At 54.8% G+C, this 12,739-nt stretch overlaps 1 protein-coding gene across 1 annotated transcript in view; it reads left to right on the top strand.

Annotated features, from left to right (window-relative positions):
- LOC144731754 (transcription factor AP-2-beta-like) overlaps positions 1-12,739 on the top strand; it is a 93,264-nt gene that overhangs the window by 68,167 nt on the left and 12,358 nt on the right. Inside the window, exons 4-6 of the mRNA XM_078612975.1 lie at positions 1,056-1,278; positions 2,592-2,710; positions 12,569-12,710. Of these exons, the coding sequence (XP_078469101.1) occupies positions 1,056-1,278; positions 2,592-2,710; positions 12,569-12,710 (484 nt within the window). The remainder of the gene's footprint in view (positions 1-1,055; positions 1,279-2,591; positions 2,711-12,568; positions 12,711-12,739) is intronic.

Below are 12,739 nucleotides of genomic sequence, written 5' to 3'. Positions count from 1 at the left end.
GCCTCTAGTGGATAACCCCATCCACCTGCAGGTGGCGTGAGCACGGAATTGCAGGGCTGCGTCTTGATCTGTTGTCGTCTCGTGAAGGCGGTGGTTCTTGACGCTTACTGCAGCCTTCTCAATTGTAAACAAAAATAAATGATGTACAATGTTAACAAACACGTGGGGTTTAATGAAACAAAACAGTTGTACTCCATGTACCCGTGCTTAATTTGTATATCGATGATTTACCTTTTGTTCTTGGTTCTTTCGGTAAAGTCACGTAGAAGGGAAATAATAAAATAATAAAAATAAAACATAATAAAATACGTCTCACGACGTTGGTTTACCTTCTAAAGCAACATCTGTCCGCGTCTCGCAAAACGCAGAACGGGCCTCTCGCACTGCCAGGGGGTGGGTGCACCCCAGGTGAAGAAACTACTGAGTTCAGGGAAGGTGGGGAGAACGTACAAACTCGACAGAGAGGGGCGCCTGTATCGGGAATCGAACCTAGGTGAACCTTTTTGATGGTGCTGTTGTTGCTGGAGCAGGTGTGTTTCTAAAAAAAGTTCTGCGTCAAGCGACAAAAGCGTCGAGCGAAAGCGATTTACCCGGTAACTAATGTGACGATGAAGTTTGGCGAGACGCGGTTTTCCTGTGCTCCTACGCACACACCGCGAGATGACGGGACACATAACTGAGGCTGCGGCCGCCGCGTTCCTGTATCATTCCGGGTCGCTGTATCATTCAGTTTAGTCGCGCAGCTCACGAACGTAGTTTGTCGTAGGGCGCTCGGAAGCCAGCGTTAGAACGGTGCGAGCATTCCGTGTTATAATGGTGCACGTTCCGCGTTATAATGGAGCGCGTTTTCCATTTTTCAACGGCGCGCGTTCCAACGGCGCGCATTCCGCGCGTTCTAACTAAGCGCGTTCCAACGGCGCTCGTTCCGTGTCGCGCCAAGAGCTTTCCTCCGATGGAAGAAGAAGCCGCGCGACGCGTCACAGCGACGACCCCGCCGCTCGTGCCAACCGACGTGACGTTTGGCCGCCGCCGCCGCCGCGGTGTTTCCATTGCAGCGGCGCTGTCAGGCGGCAAGTCGGCCGGAGCGCTGTCCCTGGGCAAAGACGGCCTGATGAGCGCCATGCACGGGAACCCGTCGGAGGTGTTCTGCTCCGTGCCGGGCCGCCTCTCGCTGCTCAGCTCGACGTCCAAGTACAAGGTGACCGTGGGCGAGGTGCAGAGGCGCCTCTCGCCGCCGGAGTGTCTCAACGCCTCGTTGCTGGGCGGCGTGCTGCGCCGGTGAGTTTGGAGGTCGTCACCACCACCGACCCCCCCCTCCTCCATCCCCCCCTCCCTCTCCTCGCCGTGGGCTCACGTTAACGATGCAAATGGGGGGAGGGGGCGACGTTGACAGGAGGAGGAGAAATCCGATGAGCTGTGAAGCTATTTTTGTTATCGCGCACGCACGTGTCCAGGAGTGGGGCGCACGGGGGCGAGCGAGTGTCGTCATCAAGAAACGAAATGCAAACGGCGATAGGGAGTGAGAGATGGAGCGAGTGGTGAGGGGTGGAGCGAGTGGTGAGAGATGGAGCGAGTGGTGAGGGATGGAGCGAGTGGTGAGGGGTGGAGCGAGTGGTGAGGGATGGAGCGAGTGGTGAGGGGTGGAGCGAGTGGTGAGGGGTGGAGCGAGTGGTGAGGGATGGAGCGAGTGGTGAGGGATGGAGCGAGTGGTGAGGGATGGAGCGAGTGGTGAGGGGTGGAGCGAGTGGTGAGGGGTGGAGCGAGTGGTGAGAGATGGAGCGAGTGGTGAGGGATGGAGCGAGTGGTGAGGGGTGGAGCGAGTGGTGAGGGATGGAGCGAGTGGTGAGGGATGGAGCGAGTGGTGAGGGGTGGAGCGAGTGGTGAGGGGTGGAGCGAGTGGTGAGGGGTGGAGCGAGTGGTGAGGGATGGAGCGAGTGGTGAGGGATGGAGCGAGTGGTGAGGGATGGAGCAAGCGGGGGGGGATGAACCTGAGGGGAGTGAATCTGTCCCGGGCCTCCCCCGAGGTCGACTCAGCCATAAATCAGTACCTCGTGCAATGCGTAAGCATCGCCGCTGTGGGATGGACAGCGGTGATGCTTACGCATTGCCGATGCTGATCATTGTAACGCTGCCGCTGAGGGTGATGCTGTTGATGGTGATGAGTCTGATACTGACGATGATGTGATGCTGACGGTTGATGCTGATAACGATGATGCTGATAATGATGATGCTGATGCTGACGATAATGCTGAAAATGCTGATAATGATGATGCTGATACTGACGATGTTACTGATAATGCTGATGATGCTGATAACGATTATACTGATAACGATGACGCTGATAATTATGCTGATAATGATGACGATAATGCTGAAAATGCTGATAATGATGATGCTGATACTGACGATGTTACTGATAATGCTGATGATGCTGATAACGATTATACTGATAACGATGACGCTGATAATTATGCTGATAATGATGACGGTGCTTACGATTCTGACACTGACGGTGATGCTGACAATGATGATGCTGACAATGATGATGTTATTGATGATGTTGTTGTTGATGACGATTGTTACGCTCGCAGAGCCAAGTCAAAAAACGGGGGACGCTCCCTGCGAGAGAAACTCGACAAGATCGGCCTGAACCTCCCGGCCGGGCGGCGCAAGGCGGCCAACGTGACGCTCCTGACGTCACTTGTGGAGGGTGAGAGCCCAGCAGCTACATCGTCTCACCACGATACCACCACCATCATCATCACCATTGCCTCCACACCATCATCATCATCATCATTATCGCCTCCACACCATCATCATCAGCATCATCGCCTCCACACCATCATCATTATCGCCTCCACACCATCATCATCCGCATCATCGCCTCCACACCATCATCATTATCGCCTCCACACCATCATCATCCGCATCATCGCTTCCACACCATCATCATTATCGCCTCCACACCATCATCATCATCATCATCATCATCGCCTCCACACCATCATCATCATCGCCTCCACATCATCATCATCATCATCGCCTCCACATCATCATCATCATCGCCTCCACACCATCATCATCATCATCGCCTCCACACCATCATTATCATCGCCTCCGCATCATCATCAAAATCCACATCATCATCATCAGCGCCTCCACATCATCATCAATTATCTCCACATTATCATCACCACATCATCGCCTCATCTCCACATCACCCCCATCGTCTCATCTCCACATTATCATCACATCATCTGATCACGACATCACCACCACAGCATCGACACATCGCTGCATCATCAACACATCACCTCACCATCTCATCATTCCGTGGACCCATCATCCCATCAACACATCACCTGACCATCTCATTAGCCCATCATCATACCATCATCATCACATCACTCCATCATCCCATAACCTTATCATCTCATGAACCCATCGTCCCATCAACACATCACCCAAACACCCCCATAAACACATCGTCCCATCACTCCATCGTATCATCTCCATCGTATCATCTCCCTCATCAAAACATCACCCAAGCTTCGCGCTGATCTCACCGCGTCCGCAGATGTGATGGCGAAGCCGCACCGTGCCCCTATCCTACGTCACCGCGGCGCGCGTGCCAGACTAGGTGCACCTGGAAGCAATACACACGTCGATACAAGCACAACGCTTGCACATTCTAAACACACACTCTGAGACGCGCAAAGATCATGCCGCGTAGCCTGCAACAGACTGTTGGGACAAGTGCCACTGACACAACTTGACACAACTTGACACACTGACACACACTGACACACAGACACACTGACACACACTGACACACAGACACACTGACACACTGACACAACTTGACACACTGACACACTGACGCAGCTTGACACACTGACACACTGACACACAGACACACTGACACACACTGATACACAGACACACTGACACACTGACACACTGACACACTGACACAGCTTGACACACTGACACAGCTTGACACACTGACACAGCTTGACACACTGACACACTGACACACTGACACACAGACACACTGACACACTGACACAGCTTGACACACTGACACAGCTTGACACACTGACACAGCTTGACACACTGACACACTGACACAGCTTGACACACAGACACATTGACACACACTGACACACTGACACAGCTTGACACACTGACACACTGACACACTGACACAGCTTGACACACAGACACACTGACACACACTGACACAGCTTGACACACTGACACAGTCACACAACTTGTGACACGCAGGGCCCCGTGTGTTTGACACTCGCAAGGGTCACGGACGCCGCTGCTGCTCACGACGACGACGAGGCAATGGATCTCGAGTTGGAGCTTTCGTTACTGCAGGAATTCATCCTCCTTGGGTCTTTCGGTGAAGTCACGTCAATAGAACGTGACTTAACCGATAGGCGATGAATCTTATGACCGATATCATCCATAATCGAGAGTTTTTTTGGGTTAAATTTAGCGATCTAACCCTCCCCCCCCCCTAAAAAAACTCCTCTATTGTAGAAAATTATATTTTCGTTACGAGCCGGCATGGGGGGTGGGGGTGTAATTATATAAATACCGCTGCGATAAAGAAGCGAAGTGGATGGCATCGTTTGTGTGTCTGTGCGTGTCGCCCGGGCTGACCGAGGCGCGAAGGCGTTTGGCGACGAGGAGTGAAAGTTGGCACTGATTATCGCTTCCACACGGCCACAGCGGGGAGCGCAGCCGACTTAACAAAGACAAAGATCCACTACCCCTCCCACACACACAGACACACACAGACACACAGTCACACACACAGCCACACACACAGACACACCGTGACACACAGACACACACACAGACACACAGTTACACACAGACACACACGCAGACACACACACACACAGACACACACACAGACAGCCACACACACACACAGCCACACACACAGCCACACACAGCCACATACACACAGCCACATACACACACAGCCACATACACACAGCCACATACAACACAGCCACACACACACAGCCACACACACACACAGCCACACACACACACAGCCACACACAGCCACACACTCACACAGCCACACACACAGTCACACACACACACAGCCACACACACACAGCTACACACACACAGCCTACACACACAGCCTACACACACAGACAGCCTACACACAGCCTACACACACAGCCACACACACAGCCACACACACACACAGCCACCCACACACACACAGACGCACACAGCTGCACACACAGCCCCACACACACACACGCACACACACAGCTGCACACACAGCCACACACACACACAGCCCCACACACACAGCCACATACACACACAGCTGCACACACACAGCTACAGCCACACACACACACAGCTGCACACACAGCTACAGCCACACACACACAGTCACACGCACAGCTGCACACACACACACAGCTACACACACACACAGCCACACACACACACAGCTGCACACACACAGCCACACACACACAGCCACACACACAAACACACACAGCCACACACACAGCCACACACAGAGCCACACACACAGCTACACACACAGAGCCACACACACAGAGCCACACACACACAGCCACACACACGCACAGCCACACACACACAGCCACACACACACAGCCAGTAGCCACACACACAACCACACACACACAGCCACACACACACACAGCCATACACACAGCCGCACACACACACACACAGCTACACACAGCCACACACACACAGCCACACACACACACAGCCACACACACACAGCCACACAGCCAGTAGCCACACACACAGCAACACACACACAGCCACACACACACACAGCCACACACAGCCGCACACACACACGCAGCTACACACAGCCACCTACACACAGCTGCACACACAACCACACACACACAGCCACCTACACACACACAGCTGCACACACAGCCACACACACACAGCCACCTACACACAGCTGCACACAGCCACACACACACAGCCACCTACACACACCCCCACACACATCCACACACAGCCACACACACACAGCCACCTACACACAGCTGCACACACACACAAAGACAAAGACAGCCACACACACACACAGCTACACACACACAGCCACACACACACAGCTGCACACACAGCCACACACACTTCGAGAAGTGATCGCAAGCGCCCCAATTAGCAAATGAAGCAGCGAGCAAACCTAGAAGGGGTTCACGCAGCACGGAGAGGCGTGGAGCGTTAAGCGATTGTGGTGTCACCAGGTGTGTGACTGTGTGTGTGTGTCTGCTCGCAAGTGTGTGTGTCTGTGTGTGTTATTGTCTGTGTGTCTGTGTGTGTGTGTGTGCATCTGTGGGGAGTGGTAGTGTAGTGGTTAGCGCGCTGCGCAACGGGCCCAGCGACCAGAATTCGACGATTATCTGAACCGGTCCTGGGCCTCCCCTAGATCGATTCAGCCTCAAATGAGTTACTGGTGCCAAGCTGTAAACGTCGCCACTGGGGAGAGACAAAAGCGGCCGGGAGTGGTGTTGGCCCGTTGGCCACCCACCCCCTCGTGTGCAGTGCTGACCTTCATAGGTGCTCGCTAACAGCACTTGCTCAAAAAGTATGTTAAGGCTGTAAGGGGGGTCTACGTCTATCATCTGTACGTAGCGTGATGGGGGAAGAGCCATCGTGTAGCATCGGTGCCAACTAATCTTCACCGGTCTTGTGCCCACACTAGGTTCGTCCTAAACGTAAACATCACAATGTTGTGGGCCAGGTCGAAAATAGGGCCCGATTAGTGCGGCTAAGATGATCGCAGCGATGGGTAAAATATGTTACGGGGCTTCGTGCGAGCGGGTTTATTGTGAAGTGAAGTCGCGGGCCGCGTGAAGCGAAGGAATGAAGCCGCGAGTTCAGGTAGGGCGCGCCAGACGCGGGCAGGGTGCTGGGGATGGAGGGGAGGGAGGCTGGCCGTGGTGGGGGGGGGGCTATAAGTTGGGGGAGGGGACCCCCCCCCGCCCCCCCGCACGAACCGGCATCAGCCGCAATTAATTAGATGCCGCTGTGAAACGACGCATGGCCATTTCCATCGCTGCGCGGTCTTTGAACGAACATTTCAAACGCCCCGAAAATGAAATGTACGTTAATATTACAACCGAGAAGAGTCGGGTGGAAGATGAGGGGGGGGGGGGGTGCGAGATGTGGGTGGGGGGTTAGAGGGGGGGGGTAGAGAGAGAGGGGAGAGAAAGGGGAGGGAGAGAGGGGAGGGAGAGTCGTGTAATTTGCATGCGGTAATAATGAGGCGAGCGAGGGGAACAGCGACTCCGTTCGAGGCGATTACTGCGGCGCGCGCTGCCGGGTCGGTGCGAGTGAGTGGGGAGGTGTGTGTGGGGGAGTGTGTGTGTGGGGGAGTGGGAGAGTGTGGGAGAGTGTGTGTGGAGTGGGAGAGCGTGGGAGAGTGTGTGGGAGAGTGAGTGGGGGAGTGAGTGTGTGGGGAGTGGGAGAGTGTGTGTGGGAGAGTGTGGGAGAGTGTGTGGGGAGTAGGAGAGTGAGTGGGAGAGTGTGGGGAGTGGGATAGTGTGTGTGGGGGAGTGAGTGTGTGGGGGAGAGTGGGAGAGTGTGTGCGTGGGGGAGTGTGTGTGTGGGGGAGTGTGTGTGGGGAGTGGGAGAGTGTGTGTGTGGGAGAGTGTGTGTGGGGGAGTGAGTGGGGAGTGGGAGAGTGTGTGTGTGGGGAGTGGGAGAGTGAGTGGGAGAGTGTGGGGAATGGGATAGTGTGTGTGGGGAGTGGGAGAGTGAGTGGGGAGTGGGAGAGTGAGTGTGTGGGGGAGTGAGTGAGTGGGGGAGTGAGTGTGTGGGAGAGTGAGTGGGGAGTGGGAGAGTGAGTGTGTGGGGGAGTGTGTGGGGAGTGGGAGAGTGTGTGTGTGTGGGGGAGTGAGTGTGTGAGTGGGAGAGTGTGTGTGTGGGGGATTGTGTGTGTGGGAGAGTCTGTGTGGGAGAGTGTGGGAGAGTGTGTGTGTGGGGGGGAGTGTGTGTGGGGGGGAGTGTGTGAGTGGGAGAGTGTGTGTGTGGGGGATTGTGTGTGTGGGAGAGTCTGTGTGTGGGAGAGTGTGGGAGAGTGTGTGAGTGGGAGAGTGTGCGTGTGGGATAGTCGTGGGGAGCATTAGTGTCGCGGTTAGCGCGCTGCGCTATGAACCCGGCTAACCGGGTTCGATTCCCGCTCACGGCCAACACCAGTGACGATTATCTGAACCGGTCCTGGGCCTCCCCTAGGTCGACTCAGCCTGAAATGAGTACCTGGCACCGTGTGTAAACATCGCCACTGGGGAGACAAAGGCGGCCGGGCGTGGTGCTGGCCACCCACCCCCTCGTGTGCCGTGTCGGCCTTCATAGGCGCTCGCTAACAGCACTTGCCCCCAAACGTTCCTCTAGACGACACAGGTGGTGTTTGTGTTCGCGTGTGTTGCCTTTCCACCGTCCCCATCTAAACATCGCACCTGCCTGGGGGGGTGAGTTGGCTATTCGACGTCGTCAAACACTCCACCCCCTCAACTACCACCCCCCCCGGCTCCACCCCCACGGATGTAATGTGGCAGTCGTGTAGAGAGTGAAGTTTGTGCCCAAAAACCCTCGGGGGCCATGGCGCACGTGGCCAGCTCCGGTTTGGCAGCAGAGACCTCGTTCTGCGAACTGGCGGTACGAGCGGGTGCCAGTTGCGTTCCGTCGGTAACGACCGCGTGGAAGTTGCCCGTTTCAAGGCACAGTCGATCTACGGAGAGGTTCCCGGGCCGAGTTTAGATGATAGAAATAATAATAATTAAACGTCGCCGATCCATAACAGAGGTTTTCTATTGGGTTAGGTCGTGTCAATGTATAAGTGTGTCGTTCAAACCCGCCACCACCCGACACGGCCCAACTAGTAAGGGGTTCATCTTCTTGGTTCTTTCGGTAAAGTCACGTAGAAGGGAAATAATAAAATAATTAAAATAAAACATAATAAAATACAATTCTCACGACGTTTCGGCCACAACGCAAGCAGCCGTCCTCAGGTGAAGAACAGGGCTGTCGGGACGGCTGCTTGCGTTGTGGCCGAAACGTCGTGAGAATTATATTTTATTATGTTTTATTTTAATTATTTTATTATTTCCCTTCTACATGACTTTACCGAAAGAACCAAGAAGATGAATGCCTGCAGTCACGAAAGCTTTAAATCGAAAAATTCTAGTAAGGGGTTGTCAAGTAAACAGAACGTGGCCAATTCGTCACGGAACGAAAGACACCCGCTCGATCCAATTCGCAATTCGACACGTTCTGTTCACGTGACAACCCTTACCAGTTGGCTGTGTCGGGTGGTGGCGGGTTTGAACGACACATTCATATATTTACGCGATTTAACCCCCCAAAACAAACCTCTATTATGGATTACATTGGTCGCGAACGCCTGCCACGTGTTAAACCCATCACTGATATTAGCCGTGAGCGAGAATCGAATTCGGGTCGCCGGGTTCGTGGCGCACTGCGTTACAACCCAGCGGTTCGGCAGAACCCAAGAGAACAAGCAGATGCCAACTTGTTTTTCTAATTTGGTGATTTAAAAAACATAAGTATAATAACACACCGCATTTCAAGAGCCGCGATGCCTCGTGGCGAATCACGCCACGAGGCAGTCGATGAGGAGCCGCCGCTTGCCGATCTCCTGCGCTAACCACTTGCGCCACCGCTCGCAAACACACACACACGCACGTGTTTGTGTGTGTGTGTACGCGTGAATGTGTGTACGTGGGGAGCGGTAGTGTAGCGGTTAGCGCTACGCTGCGCTACGAACCCGGCGACCCGAGTTCGATTCCCGCTCGCGGCCAACACCGGTGACGATTATCTGAACCGGTACTTGGGCCTCCCCTAGGTCGACTCAGCCTCAAATGAGTAGCTGGTGCGATGTGTGAACATCGCGACTGGGGAGACAAAGGCGGCCGGGCGTGGTGTTGGCCACCCACCCCTTCGTGTGGCGTGCCGACCTTTATAGATGTTTGCTAATAGCACTTGCCCCTACAGTCGGTTAAGGCTATACGGGGGGTCTTTGTGATTGTGTTGTTGAGGTTGGTGCGCGTGTTTTTGTTTACTTGTTTGGGGGTTTTATTTTGTCCGCGAGTCGCGTGGGACCCGAATCTGCGTATTAACATCGCAGACACGCACGCGCGCGCCTGTGTGTGTGTTAGTGCGCGTGTGTGTGGGGGAGCGGTGGCGCAGTGGTTAGCGCGCTGCGCTACGAACCCGAGGTCGATTCCGGTTCACGGCCACCAACACCAGCGACGATTATATAATTATCTGACCCAGTCTTGGGCCTCCCCTAGGTCGACTCAGCCTTTATTGAGTACCCGGTGCAGTGTGGACACAGGGATAGTGCTGGCCACCCACCCCCTCATGTTGTGTGCCGCCCTTCCCAGCACTTGCCCCAAACCTCCTGGCAGGCTATACGGGAGATCTTTGTCTTGTTGTGTTAATGGTTAACGCATTCCGCTACGAACCCGGCAACGATCCCAGTTCGCTTCCCGCTCACGGCCCGCGCTAGTGACGAATATTAACCGGTGCCGGAATCTCCTCTAGGTCGACTCAGCCTTTAAAAATGCAATACCTGCTGTGGCGTCGATTAAAACAAAACCAGCCAAGGGGAGACAAAATGCGGCAGTCGTGTGCCGCCCGTGCAGCGCCGCAACCTTCACAGGCGTTTCTCGTCGCCAGCACTTGTCCCAACGCTCCGTTGAGGCTACACGGGGAATCTTTGCCTTTGTGTGGCGTGTGGTGTGTGGTGCGCGCGCGCGCGTGTTCTTTGGATCTGTGCCCAGCAACAGATGCGTCCTTAAGTGGCTGCGCCGGGCGCGAGTGGGAGAAGCCACGAGCGGACGGATCCAGTTTAAATATTAAAGGAGTTTTGGAGGAGCGAACGAGTCTCGGGCGAGCCGTTTACCGAATGTGTTTGGGCAACGATTTTGATCACCACCACCACCACCGCCGCCGCCGCCGCCAACACCCCCTCCACCACCACCACTCTCCAACACCCCCCCTCCCCCATATCCCCCTAGCCCCTCTCCCCTCCTCCTATCCCCCCCCCCATCCCTTGCCTACGAGCTCCAGCCACCGTTTCACATCATTCTCCTTCCTACTTCTGCAACATCTCTCCCTCTCTCTCTCTCCCTCCCCGTTGCTTTCCCTGACGCATCAAGCGCCAACTGCACCGCACCATGATGCCGTGCCCGGGTCTACAGTCGCGTACGACCTTCGCTGTTGCTGCTGCTGATGATGCTGCTGCTGATGATGCTGATGATGATGCTGCTGATGATGATGATGCTGCTGCTGATGCTGCTGCTGATGATGATGCTGCTGCTGATGCTGCTGCTGATGATGCTGCTGATGCTGCTGATGATGATGCTGCTGATGATGATGCTGCTGCTGATGCTGATGTTGCTGCTGATGATGATGCTGCTGCTTATGATGCTGCTGCTGATGCTGATGTTCCTGCTGCTGATGATGCTGCTGCTGATGATGCTGCTGCTGATGCTGCTGCTGCTGATGCTGCTGCTGATGATGATGCTGCTGATGATGATGATGATGCTGCTGCTGATGCTGATGTTGCTGCTGATGATGATGCTGCTGCTGATGGTGCTGATGCTGATGTTGCTGCTGCTGTTGCTGCTGCTGCTCTTGCCGTTATAAGTTAAAAATCAGAATATCTATTAATCCTGGAGGAATCCGATGAGCTATGAAGCTTTTTTATTTAAAATCATAGACGTCCCAGTAGGGACGGCTCAGAACGTTACAAGAACAAACGGGTTTTGGTGTGGTTGGTGATCGCGCTCGGTGAGTGTGGTAGGTGAGTGTGCGTGGGAGTGAGGGTGTGTGTGGTATGTTAGTGAGTCAAATGCACAAGCCGCAGTACGTGTCGCGATTGTGGACACGCAACCAGCACTGTGGATCTATGGTAAACCCCCTGGAGACGCAGAGAGAGAGAGAGAGAGGCCCGCAGAGTGACACTGAGACCCGTAGGCGCACTAGGAGACACCGGGAGATGCATTCAAGGCGAGTCACAGTAATGCGACTGTGGCCACGCGACACGAACTGTGGGCCACATCGTCAACCAGTGTGGTGGTGATGGTGGTGGTGATGGTGGTGTTGGTGGTGGTGATGGTGGTGTTGGTGGTGATGGTGGTGTTGGTGGTGATGGTGGTGATGGTAATGATGGTGGTAGTGATGGTGGTGATGGTGGTGGTGATGGTGGTGATGGTGGTGATGGTGGTGTTGGTGGTGATGGTGGTGTTGGTGGTTTGCCGAAGCTGCTCGACCTGACCCCCGGACCATCTTTGTCTCTCCCACCCCCCCCCCCGAATTTTGCTACACGCACACAAATACGCGTCGTCGTCATCGTCGTCGTCATCATCATCGTCATCATCATCGTCATCATTATCATCATCGTCGTCATCATCATCGTCATCATTGTCGTCGTCGTCGTCGTCATCATCGTCATCATCATCGTCGTCAACGTCGTCCGCGTGTGGCGCCGCAGGCGAGGCGATCCACCTGGCGCGAGACTTCGGCTACGTGAGCGAGACGGAGTTTCCCGCCAAGGCGGCCGCCGAGTACCTCACGCGGCAGAACACGGACCCCGGAGACCTCCATGGGCGGAAGAGCATGCTGCTCGCCACCAAGTGGGTGCTGAGGCCCCCACCCCCCGTCC

This window comes from Lampetra planeri, chromosome 2 (assembly GCF_965212315.1).
Source record: "Lampetra planeri chromosome 2, kcLamPlan1.2.h2, whole genome shotgun sequence".
NCBI lineage: Eukaryota > Metazoa > Chordata > Hyperoartia > Petromyzontiformes > Petromyzontidae > Lampetra > Lampetra planeri.
This window is presented reverse-complemented; position numbering and strand designations above follow the sequence as displayed.